The 20,676-nt window shown below is 38.3% G+C and overlaps 1 protein-coding gene across 4 annotated transcripts in view; it reads right to left on the minus strand.

Annotated features, from left to right (window-relative positions):
• Nucleotides 1-20,676, minus strand: part of LOC138710896 (adenylate cyclase type 3-like) — a 780,256-nt gene that overhangs the window by 20,868 nt on the left and 738,712 nt on the right. Inside the window, exon 20 of one of the 4 annotated variants that reach the window (XM_069842084.1) lies at nucleotides 13,678-15,107. The exons of the other annotated variants lie outside the window; for them this stretch is intronic. Coding sequence (XP_069698185.1) covers nucleotides 14,619-15,107 — 489 coding nt within the window. The 3' untranslated portion in view covers nucleotides 13,678-14,618. Of the gene's footprint in view, nucleotides 1-13,677; nucleotides 15,108-20,676 lie in introns of those variants that run through there. 4 annotated transcript variants of the gene reach the window in all.

The raw sequence follows: 20,676 nt of genomic DNA on the forward strand, positions 1-20,676 counted from the left end.
CCTGACAATATAATTACAAGTAACACTGCTAAACCGGCCACGCCTGTTGACTCATCAAGTTGTAAAGAAAAATCAAACGTTTTATTAAGACGCGACACTAATTTGTCTTTTTATATCAGTTGAAAGTTCCTCAATAAGACGGTATTGTTAGACAACTGTACCGTTTCAAATTTATTTTTGTGCTGTTCTTCCAAGAAGCACGTTGCCATGTGAATTGTACATGGTTTAAATTAAACTTTTTGCAATGTTATGAGCTTCCCCTACTAGTGCTATGAGGTAACCCACCCGGTATGACGCCTCTGTAGCATTTTCATTGTCGGTTTTCGCACTTTTCACCAACGTATTCTGACATTGCTTTAACCCTTCAAGTTTACGTTGAAAAAAATATTTGTTCTCGTTCTTACATTCGAATTAGTTTGTTTCCAAATGTCTGCACAGTTTTGGAGCAATAAATAACTGTTAATTAACTTCCCAGAGTCACCACAGTCGCTTCTAAGTAGCCAATGTGCTGAAACAGTGTTTGTTTACTTAACGTTTTAATGTGATGGAATGTACCGAATCAATTTAAATATAATTTTAAAGGAAAGATTTCATTTGGAACCAGGAATTTTCTGAGTGAAACTATCTTAGGGAAATTAAAGAAAGATTTACTAACAATGTTTGTGCGTCTCTGTTTTCACTTTTACATAGCACAATTATCATAAAATGATAAACTAATCTCTACATAATATTACTGAAAGCCTAACAAGACTATGAAAGCATTACAAGTGCAAGAATTTGTTGGCTATTGGTGGCAGATTTCATCAATCTACTTCTTCTAAGTCATTCCCACGATTGAATGATGACAACAAAATATCAGTCAGTAAAAATAATAACACACTAACATTCAACACATGATTGTACAAGTTTTCTGTACCTAATTTTTACAATTATGACAGATTAAATGCAGCCATGATTATACTGTATAAAAATAGTGAATGCAATGAAATCGAATATGATGGTGAAAATAATAAGAAACTGGTATTGCTACTTCAGTAATGATGAGAATTCCTGCGGAATCATTAAACTTGATTCAATTAATTAATAAATATTGCACTATATTTCACAAAAATTCCTAACTCTTATGTTACATTTAAGTATTTAGAAACATAATTCCGTATGTTTACCAGTTGATAATGCATTCCAATAACAGGAAAACAAATCATTTTATTAACACTATCACATGTGGTCTTTTGCATAAGAATATTAACATCATATGTTCAAAGAAAGTCTTTCTCATTCATTACGCATTAGAACTTAAATGAACTCACAAACTATAGATCTATTGTCAAATGTCACCGTTATGAAACAGAGTTGCAAACATTAATTTTTTTATTTTTTAACAAGAAGATATAAAATAAATTTACATAATTCACTGGAGAAAGGATTTAAGATACTAATATTTAAAAAATAATTAAATTAAATCGTATGAAACTCCCAAATCAACAAAGATAAAATAGGTATGAGTCATTAAATAGAATACTTTTCATCAGACATAATCAGCGACGATTAATATAATATTTGTATTTAGAATGAGTTCTTTATTTATCCACGATCGCATTATTAGTGATCTCTCTATTTCACCAAGTCGGAACATTGCTGGAAGTGTCGGAACACTGCCATTACTTCCAGCAATATTCTGTTCATCTCTAATTCCTAATCCAGTTATCTATGAAATGTACCAACGCACAATAAAGGTAAAGATTCCTAACCTCAAGAATTGACATGCTTCCAAATCCGACAAATTATTGGACGAATTCAGAAAGCTATATTTTCAACAATATTGAACATAAATACATGATCTTACCACCACTTGAAAGAGGGAAGTTTTAATTTTATACTGTCCTTACATGCACTCGATGTGAGCCCCAAGTATAATACGGCATTCGGTGATCCCATTCTTGACAAACCCTCTCAAGCATGTCCTTTGTGACGTTCTTGATTGCTGTATTAATGCGCTTTCTCAATTTGACCAACGTCGCTGAAAGTGGAGGTACGTAAACATTGTCCTTGATGAAACCATGACTGCCAATACCCTTCGAAGCACAGGCTTACAGGTCAATGAGGAGGTCCATTGTGTAGCTGAGTGGCAGTAACCACAGGATAGATTTTGTTTTGATCAACAGGAAGAAAACATAACGGAAATTATAGATTCTGTTTCGAGGTTCGAGGTTTCATCACATCAATCAGCTGAGGTGAACTCCGAAGAAAAGAAAATTTATGAATCCACCATCCCTTATTTTCGAAATTATTACAAAACTCATAATACTGAAGTGACTGGCCTCTTTTTCGGAGCGAGACACCAGTTCTAAATTTTTTCAACAATGGAGAGAAAAGTATAAGCTTCAGATAAGCTTCAAGATGACACAAATTATAATTATAATTAAATACTGAGTCATGATATTTCGGAGTTATTTATATGGTAACAATAGCATATACACAAGCAGTTATTTTCCGTTTTTATCAACGTATTTCAATTTTTTTTTTTGCAATGTTAATTTTGAAATTCATTGTAAGCTCCTCTGTGTCAACTGACAAACTCCGTAAATGGGGTCAGACTTGGAATCTAATTAGCAATTTCATATCTTAATTAACACTATCTCTGAATTGTGAGAAAATATTGTACAAAATAGAATCGATAAAATGTTAAATGCTGCAATATTACTTTTAAATCAATCTCATTCCTCCATTCACAGTGTTTTTCAAAAGTGACAGTAGCCTAAAACATTAAGGATGAAAAGTAAAAACGAAGCGAAAACAAAAAAAGTACCAGTAAACATAGTTCCACAAAATAACAGTTTACAAGATAACGCCATTTTGTGCTGGTTGGAGCCCGCTGAATACTAAGTATTGATTCCAACAAATTAATTCATCAATCAGGAAACAGTAAAATTCATAATTTTGGCTTCAACACCACAGAAATATGATTAATCATACACAAAAGAAACTTTTTGTTTGAACGACAGTGAAGTTTGTGGATAAACAACGTACAACAGAGTATGAAGATGTTAACTAGAATTTTACAGGTGTTCAAAGTGCTGACCATGCACTTAAGTGCATCTGTTCAGTCTTCTCCGCAAAGCCCCAAGAATGCGCTCGAGCAATTCTCGATAATTTTTCATTTGCTGGAAGGCATCTACAATCCAATGCTGCAATTCTTCAGGTCTGTTGTGTAAACTAGGCTGTTTGCATAACCACATACACAAAAATCCGGTAATATAGGTACAGTTCCTCCTCTACCTAACCACTGTTCACCATATCGTCTGTTCAGATATCGTCTCACACTTATTAGAAGGAAATTGTATGGGAGAGTGCGGCATACATACAAAGCATGAATGTTGCAGCTATACAGTACTCGTTTCACTGGCGGCTCCAACCAGAACAAAATGACATTATCTTGTAAACTGTTAATTTGCGGATCCATTTTTAATGGAACATTTTTGCTTCTTTCCGTTTTTACTTCAGATACTCAAATTCTTTGTCATCACTTTTGAAACACCCTGTATAGGGTATGCTTTGGATATAAAAATATGAATAAATTAAAACTGACATTATACTGTTTAAATTATCATATATTACAGTCTATCGAATGAATAAAATGGAGGAATTAATTCAATGGAGGAATTTTTATGTGATGCGTTGAGATATAAAAAAGGTAAAGGTAAAGGTAAAGGTATCCCCGTAACATGCCATGAAGGCACTTGGGGGACATGGAGGTAGAGCCCCATGCTTTCCATGACCTCGGCACTAGAATGAGGTGGTGTGGTCGGCACCAAGCTCTGACCGCCTTTTACCCCAGGGGAAAGACCCGGTACTCAATTTTATAGGAGGCTGAGTGAACCTCGGGGCCATTCTGAAAGTTTGGCAACGAGAAAAAATCCTGTCACCACCAGGGATCGAACCCTGGACCTTCCAGTCCGTAGTCAGCTGCTCTACCAACTGAGCTACCCAGCTGCCGTTTTGAGATATAGAGAAAGAAAAATAATAATGCACAATTTTTCCAATCACTAAAATAAAGTTATGGAATTTTATTAATAGTGTCAATCCACGCCTTAAACAGATACCACATAAAATTACATACAGTATGATTCACGAGGATTTACCGTCCTTTACGGAGCTTATTTCTGAAGACATTTTGAGCAAAAAATGTCATATAAACTTAGTTCCTATTCTCAATATTTTCAGAGACTAATTTAAAGTTGTAGATTCATTTTCCGGGCTGAGAGGCCGTGGTCTATTAGTTGGTTTTATACCAGACGTTTCGTCTGCAACTGCGGCAGACATCTTCAGTGGAGTGGTATCCGAGGTCGCAAGACTCTTCTCGGCGTACCTGAGGCAACTGATCCTGTGTCTCGAAAAATCGAAGGAGAATTGGGAGGAAAATTTAAAAGGTACGCAAAACGCGTCCTTGCAAGGGGTTGGGGGCTGTACAAAACTAAATATGTGAGCTCCAAGCCTGTTGGCCACTAGTCTCACTCCGGGTTACGCTGCTCCCCTGAAGGAGCTCTAGAAAATTTTGAAGGGGAAGCCGAAATTGGACGTAACCTCTTAGGTACCACATACGCGAGGGGGGCTGAGATTGATCAATTGATCAATGAACGGGGCGAGGTGGAGTTGGCTGGTGTTTGCCGTTAGGATGGCAAGACGCCGTCATCTGTTGTTCGATGACAAAGCAGGTGAAGGCCGTCGGAAGAAGCGCCGTGAAATCTAAGCTGCAATTTGAGAGGTCCCTGTCCTTTCAATTTGCGACTTATTGAGTGACCTCGTATGTTTAATAGACTATTAATATTATCTGAACTAGGGCATACATAATTTATAATAAAGGTGGAGTATATATGGGGAAGGACATATAGGTCCGTGGCCCATTTCTTATAGGGCTCATCCCGACATTTGTCTTACGCCTGAGGAAAACCACGGAATACCTTAGGCAGGATGAGTTGTCTCATATGAGAGACTAGCCAATTTGGCTATTATGTAGGAGGTCATGAGCCTTGTTGATTTGTCTCAATTTCGAGACCAGCCATTTGGCTATATGATGGCTCAATTGCGAAGAGGGGGGAGAGATGTAATTGTTAATTAGGGAGATTCATGGGGATATGAATGCAGGTCCGTGGCCCATTTCTTTTAGGGCTCATCCCGACATTTGTCTTAGCGCCTTAGGAAAACCACGGAAAAACCTTAGGCAGGATGAGTTGTCTCAATATCAGAGACTAGCCAGTTGGCTCTTAGGTTGAATGACTCTATGAATCGATGGATATATACTAGCCAATTGGCTTTATTAGATTTCCATCGATCAACAATGTAGATAAGTTATGGAGGGATTTTGTTTAGCCCAGTTAAGACAAGGTCATTTTACAGCGGTTGCACTATCCAAGGAGTCTCATGGAGTTGAGTCGTGGCTACCAAAACCTGGGAGTAACGCCAGCCTCCCTGTCCTCCTGTCTCAATAGTATAGCTAATGGTCCTGTCTGGTATCTACGCCGTAACCTAGGATCATACTGGCCGAGGCCAGATATGAGCGGGTTGGGGTTAGCACGAGCTTCCGCATACAGGTTCCTAGCCAGTCGAGCAATGAACTCGTCTATGGTTGGCAACTCTAGTTCATCATGGAACTTTCTTCTCGAGGCGACTCGGGGGAGATGGGTAATGAGTCGAATCACCTGGTTTTGGACAACTTGGAGTTTACGGAGATGGGACACTGCCGCAAACCCCCATGCGGGTGCGGCATAGGTAATGACAGAGCGAATGAGGGCCTTATACATGGTAAGTCCTACCCTCAGGTTGTCAGGAGTTAAGGCCGCCAGAATGGGATAGTGTCTAACTATCAGCCCGTTGGCCTTACGAAGAAGGGATTGGATGTGATCTCGGAAGTTGAGATGAGAGTCCATAATGATCCCTAAATATTTAATTTGGTTCATCCACGGCATTTCTCGTCCGAAAAGTGTGGGTGGTGGTGGCATGTCTTCGAGCCTCGCTCTTAGTGAAAAGAGTATGGCCTGACATTTCTCTACATTGACCTTGATTCTCCAGTCGTGGAAGCACGGCTGGAGGTGATCTAAGATCGACTGTAATCTACGGGACGCTAATCTATAGGTTTTGCCCATCGCCAAGAGGGCAGTGTCGTCTGCATACATATACAGATGACTACTTCTGCCGTGGATATAGCGAAACGGGAGGTCATTAATGAATATATTGAAAAGTATGGGCCCGATAATGGAACCCTGTAGGACTCCTGCGTGAATTTCACGGGGGGTGGAGAAACTAGTGCCTACACGGGTTTTGAACGTACGGCCTCGGAGGTAGTTAGATATGAGGCGTATCATTCCATCTGGGACTCCCATGCCCAGTAACTTAACGAGGAGTCCCTCATGCCAAACCTTGTCGAATGCTCGCTCGATGTCCAGGTAAGCTGCAGCTACTACACGCTTCGTGCTCATAGCCCAGGTAATGTCCTCCGTCAAGCGGAGTGCCTGGAGTGTAGTGGAACGACCAGGGTGAAAACCGAATTGCTCGTTCCTGATTTGGGGCAATACTACTTCAGTGAGGCGTCTATGTATGACCCGCTCCGCCAGTTTGCTGAGACAACTGAGGAGACTAATAGGCCTATAGTTGCTTGGATTCGTCTTATCCTTTCCGGGCTTTGGAAAGAGAACTACGTGAGCTTCTTTCCAGGGAATGGGATAGTGACCGGAAGCCAAGATGTTATTAATTATCTCTGCTATGCGCTTCATAGCTGACCTTGGGAGATGCTGCAATATAATTCCTTGGATACCGTCGGCTCCTGCGGCCTTATGAGGGCCGAGGCGACGAATGAAATGGGCGACCTCGTGGGTGTTCGTAGGTCGTATCCCATTTTCCGGCTCCCTGCTAAGGAGGTCTCGAACCGATTCCTCAACAGCTCTGATATGGGGCAAGTTTAAATTTTGTTCCACGGGTTGAAAAGTGGTCTCTAGAACGTCTGCCAGTGCGGTAGCCTTCTCCTCAGGAGTAAAGGCCGTGACATCTGGACCGACTACTAATGGGTGAATAGATTGAGACGGATTGGACAGAGCTCGAGATACACGCCAGACATCTGACATGTTTCTGCTGTCCATCGTCTCAACCTTGGATTTCCAAGCATCCACGACCGTTTCGTGGACCGCCTCACTGATCCGCCTGCGCAAGCGGTTCATTTCTATTCTATGCTCATCTAACCTAGTACGCTTCCACAATGTTCTTGCTCTATTGCGGGCGATCTTTAGGTCTCTAATATAGGCTGGGAGCTGCATCCGTCCCGGTTGTGAAGACCGTTTCGGTATTGCAGCAACCATTGCCTTCTTTATGCACTCCGTCAGGTCGCTAACTGACCTATCTATCCCTGCCGGAGTGACTTCAGGGGGGAGTGGTGGAAGCGTAGCGGCTACCTGGTCTTGAAAGAACACCCAGTCTGCCGCCTTGTAGTTGAATTTCTCAGCGGTTGGGGAGAGTTCGACTGGGTGCATGATCTCTATTATCACCGGTAGGTGGTCGGACGGAAGATCATCCAGGGTTGTTAGTCTCGCTCTAGTTGTGAGACCTTTCACCAGAGCGATGTCTAATATGTCAGGCAGTTGATTTGCAGCATCCGGTACGTGTGTGGGTTCCCTAGGGGCCATCACGACGTATCCGTTTCCTGTAGAATTAAGAAAAAGCCTATCGCCCTGCCGATTGGGGCGTTGACAGTTCCAGCTAGCGTGCTTCGCATTGAGGTCGCCGGCGACTACGAATCTATCGGATAGACTTGTCACTATATCTAAATCGCGTTCATCTAGTATGCCCGGAGGACTGTAGGCTGCCATAAGCAGAAAGGGGAGTCTGCCTATGTAGGCTCTAATAGCCACTGCCTCTAATGCCGCTAGCTGGGGAAGGAGATACTCACAGTGCGCGATCGTAGAACGAACGAACACCGCTACACCTCCGCCTCTTCTACCCGCTCTATCTTGTCTATAGACTTTAAACCCCGCGCATCTTAAATTTACTTGGGATGTCAGGAACGTTTCTGTTATAAATGCTACGTCTATATTATTAGCGTCTAGGAAAGCCCTGAACTCATGTCTATCATGTCTAAGGCCCCTGGCGTTCCATATACACATCCTAGCAACTCCGTCACTTCGTCTGGCCATTGAGAGAAACGAGGGAGGTTAGGAGCTTAAATATCTCCGGGAGGGCAGACATAGGATTCTCCATAAGGAGAACTATCACTCTGGTTAATCCTTCTAGGATTGGGGCGAGCGGGAGGTTAGGGTTTGCTAATTGCAACGCCTCGGCAAAGTGCTGAACTTGGTCCAAGGTCGCGCCTTGACCGGTCGGGCCTTTCGAGGTGCTTGCAATAGCTTCCTGCTGGGCCGGTGGGACAGGGGCGGAGATGGACTCTACCGTGGTAGCCTTGGTGGCTTTTCTGCTGCCCCTGTTGCGCTTAGGGCGCTGAGAAAGGGGCCCTACATTATTGGCAGCAGTTTGGGGGGCTGTCTCTGGTTGTGCGGGCGTATTTATAGTGCGGCTCGCGGGCCGCACTATAAATACGCCCGCACAACCAGACACAGGACCACGAGTGAATCTGCCTCTTCTGAAGGTTCAAATGAATCCGAAGGAGAGGTAGACCAAGACTGGCAGAACGCCAAGTCACGGCGCAAGAAGAAGACTCGACCAACCGCGAGCGCCGGTTCGACCACGGCAGCCGAGAAGGTCACGCCCAGTCCACAACCTGCTCCCCAGAATTCCCTTGCACCCACACCACCACCAGACCGAGACACCACAACCGCAAGTGAACGACTCAAGAGCAGAACGACTGTGAAAATCACTAGACACACGACTGACAACAATAACCCACTGTTCATCCAGAAGCTTATAAGACAGAACAACTTAAACATGGAAACTCCGAGACAATACTGGGCCTACTCTACAGGAACGACGACACTTACCTTCCCGACGATTGACGAGGCGGAACGATTTGTTAAAGCCATACCGGCCAGAACTTTTGGACCGTCCGCACAACTTTTCATCGTCCATACACCATCTCACCAAGGACAAAGACTTCCACGAAACCGAGAGATCAGTGTCGTCATGAAGAATGTCGGCACCCAGATCCCGGAGGACGACTTGTTGCAGATTCTACGGGAAAAGTTCCCTGGAATCAAGCGCATCTCTAGAATAACCTCCGCCCAGACTAACCAGCCGACGCAGATGGTTCGACTCATAGTACAAGACGTGACCACAGCCGACCAACTTCTATGTGGAATCAACATAGCCGGACGTAATTACAAAGTCGAGCCAGCCCACGAGACAGTATTCCACAGACCGTGTCAGAACTGCGCCCAGTATGGACATAACAAAACCGACTGCCGAAACGACAAGACGTGTTTCACTTGCGGAAAAAATCCCGTCCACTGCAAACACCCACCAGACAACCAAGTCAAGTTCTGCGCCAGCTGCAAGAGCGATACCCACTATACGGGCCAAGCACGCTGTCCAAACTACCCCCGACATAACCCAACCCAACAAACTCCAACCCACATCCCGGTTCAAACACCCCAACAGATCCCTCCACCAATTCCTAAACCCTCACAATCCAGTCCAATCCAACTTCCCGAACCAAAACCTGGAATATCGTACGCCAGTGCGGTAAACCCGACAACGACCGACACGACAGAACCAACAACGGAACCAACACAGACTAACACCGAACAAATCGTAGCAGCAGCTCTAAATTCTGCAATGCAGAAAATAGAAAGCTACATCGACCAACAGATCAACAGACTGCGAGATGAAATTGTGATGTTCACAATTTCACTCCTCACGACAGACGCCCAACCCAAGGCAAGACGATCGACTTTAGCAACAGCTAACCAGACAGCAAGACGGCTCTTACGCAGACAAGTTGCTCACCACTTTGTGGGTAACAAACTACAACTATCACTAGCACCACTGAAACGTGACACGACCAACCACAGACAAACAACCAACAGCGGCCCTTCATAGGGCCGCGCGACAAAAGTAAACCACAACCAACACAGACAACAGCTTCATCCAGCCACATAAATCTGCAAGATAACAGCATCCAAGGCCAACGCAGCAGCCTGGTGTGAGCGGAGAAGACGCTGACCCGTGGAGAGTCCAACGAGCGAAGCCTAGCCGGGACCACGCCTCAACTGTCGCTACAGACAAAACATCGTAACCTGAAGAGGGCATATGTAAGACCCTAAAACAGGTTGCCCTTTGGGCAAACAACTTTGAGCTTGAGAGACACAGGATCAGTTGCCTCAGGTACGCCGAGAAGAGTCTTGCGACCTCGGATACCACTCCACTGAAGATGTCTGCCGCAGTTGCAGACGAAACGTCTGGTATAAAACCAACTAATAGACCACGGCCTCTCAGCCCGGAAAATGAATCTACATCTATAGACTCCGGCCGTGAAAGCCTACACTGCAATAATTTAAAGTTGTTTGTAAAATACGTTTTTTCCTTAGTTTGAAGGTAAAAGAATAATACAAATAGAGAATGGACCATTCAGAAGTATCATTTCTTTAATTGGTAATATTATAAAGCTAAAAATGTGCTGTGAACTCCTTAGTTGCTTCGTACAGACATCATTTTCTCTTTTTAACTAGAAAATTACATTATTCTTACGCACTTATCACAACAATTATTACAAATCACACCACTTCCACCGATTTAATTATTTGCAGTTCAATTTTGCATCCTAATTTACAGTCTTGGAGAGTTTACAACACATTTTAAAACATGATTTAAAAATTGATTTCCGTGACGCTCACGCTGGCTGCTGACTGCATGCTGACCAAGATCACGCGTTCACAGCAATGCGTTCCAATAACGAAACGTAACTCTGTAAATATTGAGAATGGGACCCATGTTTATATGACTTTTTTGCTCAGAATGTCTTCGGAAATAAGCTCCGTAAAGGACGGTAAATCCTCGTGAATCACCTTGTATATCAATGTTTTGAAAATAAAAATAAATAAAACATATAGCCTACTTCGAGACTGAATTACTTTGAATTTATAATACTGATGATATAAATCTTATGAATCACAGCTAATGTCGCTTTCTTTCCATAGATCCTTAAACAATAATTATTATCTACATATTCAATCGTCAGCATGATAACAGTGGCAAATATCTTCCATATTAAACTTATGATTATGTTATTTTTCAGCATGTTGAGTTAAACAAAGAAGAAACTATAGTATTCCCGATAAAATGTGACTATGTAATCATTGAATGAGATACCCAAATTCACTATACAAATTTTCTCAGTTGAACAAATCTGAGAGTTTATTTAAATTTATCTTTTGTACTTATTTTATATAAATTATTTACATAGACTATATACCATATGAGGCGTGGAAAATATAGGAAAGTTTCCAACAATTTTAGATTACTAGTAGTATATAGGTTCAGCAGGATCGTTTAACATAGCTTCGTCAGTAATTTCAAACATTTTCTATTTCCATTTCTCATGTGTTGACTATTACTCCTATATCTTCTCGCGTCTTCTGTGGTAAATAATGACTGCATTTCACAATGGTATTTATTAACTAAAAACTTAATAAATTAAAAACATCCACGCCTTTTTGTAATTTACAAGGTATGCGAAGAAGAGGTTTACTTATGGAATGATAACATACTGTAAAAAAAAGTAGAAAACATATTTTATATTTAGGCCTAATATACGGGGTTGTAGGGCTTAGCATTTCTGTACGGTATTATGAATTCATTGAAAGGCTACGTAGCAGACAAGTCTACGTATTTTTCAGTAACATGTTTTTCTGATTTAAACTGAAAAATCTGAGTTAGATATGTTCTCACAGCGAGTATAAGAAATTAAATAGTTTATACGTACTAATGTAATGATATATTACTTGGTTATTTAACGATGCTGTATCAACTACTAGGTTAGATAGCGTCGACGGGATTGGTGATAGTGAAATGATATTTGGTTAGATGAGGCCGAGTATTCGCCATAAATTGACTTTGACTTTACCCTTGGGTAAAACCTCGGAAAAAACTCAACCAGGTAATCACTCAAAACGGAAATCGAAGTCACGCCCGAGCGCAACTACGGATTAGCAGGCCAGTACCTTAGCTGACTAAGCTGCTCCGATGGCTGTAATGATATAATATTAATTTAGAGAAGTCGGTTCTCATTCTTTACACACTGTATAAACATTTACTTGTGTAGTTATGAAAGCCCATAACATCTTTACTTTCCTTCGCTTCTGATCATTCCAAACAATGATCTTAACAAATTTCTCTGCTGAATTCTTGCATACTTTCGTCAATGTTAAGTAAATACATTTCATTTTTTTTTTTAATTTCAAGTACAAATACGTTCATTAATAAAAATAAGATAGCAAATGATTTTAATATTTTTCGCGATATTCCTGTAATTTATTAAAAATGACATGTAATTTATGAGAAAATCCATTTATGAGTAAATCATGAACTCATCTCAATTCTAAAAAATGCAATAAATATAGATATGAAGCAATTTCTTTATCGAGAATTACTGTATCAAATATTAAACTTATAAAGTAAATTCCGTACTGTTTATTTTTTGCTTTTAAGTTCTATATTTTGTTTATATTGGCAAAACCTGTTATTCAAAAAAATCACATGGGCAAGAATATTACTATTTTAGTATGTAGCCTATGGGATCGATTTAACTGACTCATGTGTATAAATATTGCAACATAAACTGTTTTCATGTCCCAGGAAACTAAGGAAAATATATATCTTCTTACAAATATTTTCGGTCATTCAAATAAAAAAAAATTGAGGCAAAAAGAGATAATTTTCATAATGGAACCCGTAATTAATAAAAATATTCATCACTGTCATAAAACTGTGCTTAAAACCTTCGATCTGTTGCAAATACAACCAAAACTGTACCCCATCTGTTCAAAGATCTTACTACAAATATTCTTCTTCGGAGATTTAACTATTACAAACATTTTAACTGAAAATGAAGCATGCTTAAATTTAAGCAATTAACTTAGTCCATGTAAACGCGTTAAGCCAGCATGTAACTTAAAGAACAGAAACCTCATCTTCGCATTTTTTTTTTTTCAATTTATTTAGACAAATTTCACGAGGTAGACTACAGATACAGCATATATACAGTGAAGAAAGTCACACATTCACTCTTTATAGTTCAACTGTACAGTCTGCAGATAGTCTCATATTATGTAAATTGTACAACTTTATACAAGACACTCATTATTGTAACCGATATTTTTACATAGTTTTGTTGCTATATCCACAATGTACAATGAAGTTGTCTGGATAGGTGTTTGAATAACATCGATTGCTATTCGGGATATGCCTGCGGCAACAGGGGTGAGGTCCAATCACAAGAACAAGAAATCAGTAAACACAAACTAAATTCTGTTTCTTTTTGTTCTACTTTCTTTAAAAGTAATCATATTACCCACTTCAAGCATCTGATTAGAGACATCGCTACTCAAATAATTTTCAATGTATTATTCATTATATCTTATTTAATAAGACGAACGTCGAAAACTAAAATTTAAGATTTCTTTCAATGCCCATCGGCAGTGATTGGTACCCTCCACATCTTAAGGCATTCCTTCAATATTCATAAAAAAATTATTTATTATTTTGAGTTTTAGCATTATAAGAGCAACTAATACTTCATCACAATTTGAAATGAAAATTTTATCGTAGATTATACCAAATAAATAGATTTAAAATAACTTAAAATGAATGCACTTTTATACATTCTGAACAATTTAGCCTTTTCTCATTAAGAGGCAAGTATGATTCTATTTCTGCCGACGGACATAAGTTATACTATATATCACACTAACATATAATGACATTCATTCAAATTCCAACGAATCGATAGGCCTAACAAAGAAGTATTAAAAGCACGTTGGATTTACATATACAACACATTCTTTATAACATTGCAAAACATTTACAATGACTTAACGGAATTTTCCGTTAACGAACTCTACACAAATATTAGGCGTTATAGGCTTCTGCATTTTAAAATTACAACAATCATCTGCTGAGCCTATGACCATAACGAATTAGTAATGCGTCCACCCCTTCTATCACCAAACGCTATTTCAAGTCTGCCAAACAGTACATATTTATTTACAACCAGCAAGTGCTTGAAATTAAGTCTTTTTCCTGTCTTAGTGTAAAAGAGCATTAGTAATTTTTATGGCCAAAGAAAACAGGCTTACTCAAATTTGTTTGTAACCTGTCATCCCACAAAAGGACATAAGAGGCCTTTGCACGTTTTTATTTAGCCATGTGGAAAAGTTTTACCCAGAAATATAATATTTATCATTACAAATCTCATCCTTATCAGAAACATGGTCCCACACGATTGTCGCTCAAGGATACATGGTGAAACATGAGTTCGCAAATAATCCCATAGAACATTTTTCAATGAAATCGTCGTTACCTTAACACGTTCTGGGTAGAAAATTCCTGTAGCTTGTTTACCCTGTATGCATTGACACGATTCCTTCGCAATAAATCTGTTTTATTCCTAACAAACATTATATCATTCAGTCATCTGCATCTGATTTCTCTAACAGATGTGTTTCACTGGAACCTGAGATAACAGCTGTTGAACCTATTATTAACGGTGATGTGTCTTCCGATGAAAGTTGGTGTTTAGAATCATCGGAAAGTTCTAAAGTATGTCCAAGATTTCGCTGTTGACAGTCTTCTATTGGAATCGAGTCACTTCCAGGGTTATTAGGTATGGAAACCGGTTCATTTTCGTCGGTATTATTATGACCAGGATTGTTAGAAACTTCGTTATTTGCTTCCGAATTTATTTTCAGGTTTTCATTCTCCTCTAGATTTGTGTCCGAGTTACTCTTCATTTCATCTGCAATGTCGGGGTTTGTTTCTGGATTTGGAGGCACCGAGCCTCCTTTGCCGATAAGATAATACGTCATCAGTTGCCCTTTTCCTTTCACAGACACTAATCCACGCTGCTCAAAAACGTAACCAAAATGTTTCAGGATTGCAGTCGTTTCGTCAGTTACCTAGACGCAAGAAAAAAAGTTAAAATTAATACAAGCACATAGTGAATCATAATTGTGTTATATAATCTGAGTGGGTTACTGAAATTTTATGTCTTAAAGAAATTTACAAAATGATACTATTTAAGTATATAAATCTATAATACAGACATTAATTTATTTATTACTCACAGCGAGATATTAAAATTTAGGAATTAAAATCATAATTCAGAATATTTTAATTAAATATTTAATATCAAATATTCTGATCTGTTAGAGGTAATTAAAAAGTTACAATTTATAAAGCAGTCATATTACCGGTTGTTCTGTGGTTGTGAAACTTGGACTCTCACTGAGAGAGAAACAGAGGTTAAGGATGTTCAAGAATAAGGTGCTTAGGAAAATATTTGAAGCTAAGAGGGATGAAGTTACAGGAGAATGGAGAAAGTTACAGAACGCAGAACTGCATGTATTGTATTCTTCACCTGATATAATTAGGAACATTAAATCCAGACGTTTGAGAGGGGCAGGGCATGTAACATGTATGGGCAAATCCAGAAGTGCATTTAGAGTATAGTTAGGAGGCCGGAGGGAAAAATACCTTTGGGGAGGCCGAGACATAGATGGGATGCTAATATAAAAATGGATTTGAGGGAGGTGGTGTATGATGGTAGAGACTGGATTGATCTTGCTCAGAATAGGGACTGATGGCGGGCTTATGTGAAGGCGGGCTCTTTAAAAGCTATTTGTAAGTAAGCAAGTGTAGGTAATTTATGTTAAGTAAATATATAGTACGACCTAACAATACATTTTCAGTAATATAATTGAAATGAGTGTTATATTATAGACTATACAGAAATGATTTTACAACACATTGGGAAGCGGGATGTGAAATACAATAAATTAATGAATAATTAAATAAATAAATAAATAAATAACTAAATAGACAGATAACATAAATAAATAATACTGAATGAATGAATGAATGAAACTACCGAAAGTTAACTACAAGATTTCAACCCAAGATGGTTTTCGGAATCTCTAAAATAGAAATGTTTGTCTGTGTTTTTTCTTAAAACTAACATTTATTTTTAATTTTATTGTAATTCAGTATTTTAAATAAGTACATATGTGACATGTAGAATTAAAATATGTCGAATTTACCCAAAAACTGAGTCAATTATTTCACAAAATTTTCATTACAATATGAGGAACCTCAAGCTTAGAATAATTTTATTATTTCTTGTGAAAGTGGGTATAATACAGTATATTTATACTTAATAACAGTAGATCTAATAAAACATCAGTATATACAAATATGTTTAAATTACCACCTCGAATATCTCATTTACTATTACTGATATCGACGAGTTGTTTTCTTTATATTTGAGGGCATAAAAGAGCTCACAAATCTAGTATAGAGAATGAATATTAATGAGAAATAGGAGTATCTGAAGCGCAAAATGTTTCTTCTTTAATCGAACAATAGCCGTAACTATAGCAGAAATTAGAAGAAAAAATAATGATGTTTATCGCGTAGGCCTATTTCCAACGTAAATAGTCAAATACAGCAATAAACTTCATCGTTCAGATGAAATGTCTCCGAAATTGGTAATGTTACGAGTATTTTGTTAACTGCAGTAACAAAAGCAATAGAAAGTGGTGGTGATGTTCTTATATTGTTATTATTTTAGTTTAATTCTAATGTAAATAAAGTATCTGTACAATGCATTAATTTAAAGTACTGCGTAAGTAAACTTAATGTAACTGCAAGAGAGCTATTCATTTCATCTACATTCACCATATCTAGGAATTACATTTGTCTTTCCAGCATTGATAAATACAATCTTTACTAAACATCCATCACACCTTACTCCAATAAAAATAAAACGAGGAGGAAGCAAAATAACAACAGAAGAGCCTCACCATCACTTTTATTGTTGTTGCAGTAAATAAAATAACATTAGCACTTCCTTTCATTCTTTTTTGTATCGTACAGGCATCTAATTTGTTAACTATTTGCATTAGAAACATGCGGTAGAGGTCAATTTTATTTTATTTAATTTCTCCTATGCTTATTACTAATATTCCATTAAAAAATTTAACATTTTCTAATCAATATGCATTCTCTATAGGCTAGATTTGTGAACTCTTGTATACTCTTAAAACCTAGGGAAAACAATTAATATTTGAGGAGAAAAATTCGCTCCGGCACTGGGGATCGAACCCGGGTCCTTGGTTCCACATACCGGTACCAAGCGCTCTGACCACTGAGCTACGCCGAATTCAATCCACAGCACCGGATCGAATCTTCCTCCTTCAGTAGCTGAGTGGTCAAAGCGCTTGGTACGTAGAACCAAGGACCCGGGTTCGATCCCCGGCTCCGGAGCGAATTTTTCTACTCAAATATTAATTGTCAACATTACAGAGATTATTCTGTAGGACAAATTAATAAAATCCATAATACTAGGGAAAACAGCTCGTCGATAACAGTAATAGCACAGTCTAGTATATAGTCACGAAGCTTAAGTTGTGAGGGTGCTAGGAACAATAAACTGTGCCCGTACTATTTCGCATTGTCTGTAATGAAACGATATTAGCGATCCTAGTGGTTAGCAACTATTTATGGACGCATATTTACTACATATTGAGCTTCGTAACTGTATATATTAGACTGTGGTAATAGTATAGGAGACATTTAAGACGGTAGTTCCAAGTTCCTCTTACTCTATGTGTAACTTCATCTGCTTTGAAAGGATCAATTGGTCTATTAAAGCATCACCTGTGTTCGAAACGAAACTATCTAAGTTCATTACTCTACTTAGACATATTTCGCTCTAAACTTGTATATTTCTATTGATCTAGAAATGTATTTGCATCTCTGTATGTGCAGCAGTTTCATTTGACAAAACAAAACCAATGGTTAAATGAACTTGTAATTACATTTCTGTGCTAAATGTACCCATTTTCCTTTGTGGCAGCTCACAAATGATGAAAAGATTTCTTTAAATATATTCATATACAGAGTGTAAGTGAAATAACCCTGCAGAATGATAGGGGAGATAGGATACACTCAAATGAATAGAAAATCTATGGTCATATATTATGTTTTGTAATGAAATGCACGGTTAAGTAGAAAATTAAGTTGGATATTTATGAAGCACATTTGTTAGTACCTTTAGGGCTGTATTGTTTATTACAAATTGGAAACTATATTTACAAAATATGGATACTTCGAGACTTTCAATATTGCAAATTTATGAAACAATCGCGCGGTATTACATAGGACAAGATTTCAGTGGCCAACACTAGGAGCACTGATTTAAAGCATTGTTGCCATTACTTATCGAATGCCCTAGTATAAATTTATATATGTTATTCACAAGTGTAATGCACGCATATTAGGCCTACTTTTTAATTGAGATACAATATTTTTACAACGTATAAAAATAAACTCATAGACAGCGTATTCCGAATCTCACCAGACCGGTGGACATCAATGACGTCACGCTGCAGTGGAATAGGAACAAAACTGCTGGAAGGTTCAATGGCCATCATGGCGGCTGTACAAGTTGTTATTGTGCTACGCTAGCAAGATTTTGCGAAATTTCCATACTGTCATCTCGCTCAAAAAAAAGAGAGCATAAACAATTTATTTCTTGAAGCAGTAGTAATAACTGGTTCGTTGACATGTTCGTTCATAATCCATTAACATATTTTTTTTATGTTATGTTCATTACAAACAATACAGCAGAACACACCGCCATGACACAACAGTGCACGATGTCATTCGTCTGCTAATTCCTGCCCTATACAAGAACCAATCAGATTCACTGATGGTGGCTGAAGGAGACTGCCACCACCTCTGCAAGCTGATGGCACCGGTGGAGCATCAGTGACGCCATCGTTGAAATTCGGAACACCATGATGTCATCTGATTGCTCAGCACTGAGATTCGGAATATGCTCAGAGTGTATTACTGAGATTATATGAACATTTCCGATACTCTAAAAAATTAATTTGATAATTCCAGAAGATTTGTAGTTATTAATGAATTTATACTTCTGATTTTAAAAAAAAGTAATTAATTATCCAGTCGTTATGATTATGATGATTAGTAAATCAATGGGGTAATATCAGTAGGGGAAACGGCAGTACCATGTGAAAACCTAAAGCACTCAAATTACCCAAGAAGACTAATCCATCATGTTGAATCCCAAGAATCCCAAGTGAGTGACGTGACGCGACGTAACATGACATGACGTGATGTGACGTCTGTGTGGCGGAAACAACAATACGGAAAGTAGAAGGTCTTACATGTGGATGCATTTCAGTTTTAAACATTAAACTGCATTATTAATTTTACGCAATGATTGGTTGTGCGGCTCCAAATTGTACAAATAATAGGCCTAGTATACACGGAGTCTATAAATTCTACAGTTTTTCCAGCTGTCAAAGAAAGAAGAAAGAAGTGGCTCATAAATTCGAGGCGCAAGGATGGACTCCAACAATAAATAATTACCCTTGCCATGTAAGTATGATTCAACATATTTTATGGTGAATTATTCCAAGAAATGAAATGATTTCAATTTTTGCATTCTGTAGGAGGATTCTAAGTGTATTCATCGAAACATTTATGCAGGCTGTACTACTAGATATAAAGAGTAATTCATTTTTGTCACTCATAGTATAGTGGTTAAAATGCTGGTCTTTAAGTCTCAAGTTCGAGGTTTCGAGTCTCCATGTGTAGCTCTATTTTTCTTAGTTGTAATTGCTTTCTAACTTTAAATTAATTTATTAATTTTCATTGAAATATTAACTAACATCTGATTGAGGTTTTTTCCGGGGTTTTCCCTCAACCCAAAACGAGCAAATGCTGGGTAACTTTCGGTGTTGGACCCCGGACTCATTTCACTGGCATTATCTTCATATCATTCAGACGCTAAATAACCTAGATGTTGATACAGTGTCGTAAAATAACCCAATAAAATAAATGAAATTAACTGACATATTATTTACCTTACTTAAAATGTTGTAATAAATTAATTTTCATGGAAACAATAATCCACATAGGAGCTACTTTACTTTATATTTTTGAATTGGTTACTGAATTAATTAATTTTCATCTAAATATTAACGCACATAGGATCTATTTTACTTTATATTTTAAACTAATTTCTTGATTAATTTTCCCTGAAATTAATACACATAGGATTTAATTTACTTCATATTTATAATATTTTTACAAACTTTAAGTTATTCACATGAATTTACTTTACCATGTATTTGCTTATTTCACAGGTATCTATAGCGAAAGCTTACTGTCCCCAAATCAAAAAAATGCATACATAATCCAAGTTGAATCTTTCGTACCACTACTTTTAACACTTGAATATAAATAACTGATTAAATGGCTACTATCTTACTCGTGTTAATTATGTAAGCATATGTGGCTTACAGATGTTTCAGTGTTACTTGACACCATCCTCAGAGCCTGCTAAATCTCGGCGCTATCTCAACTTTGCTGTCTGTTGTGTGGGTGCGTTCGTGTGATGAAGAGTTGTGTCAAATATAGTATGTGTGTTCTGACATT

Source organism: Periplaneta americana, chromosome 12 (genome assembly GCF_040183065.1).
Source record: "Periplaneta americana isolate PAMFEO1 chromosome 12, P.americana_PAMFEO1_priV1, whole genome shotgun sequence".
Lineage (NCBI taxonomy): Eukaryota > Metazoa > Arthropoda > Insecta > Blattodea > Blattidae > Periplaneta > Periplaneta americana.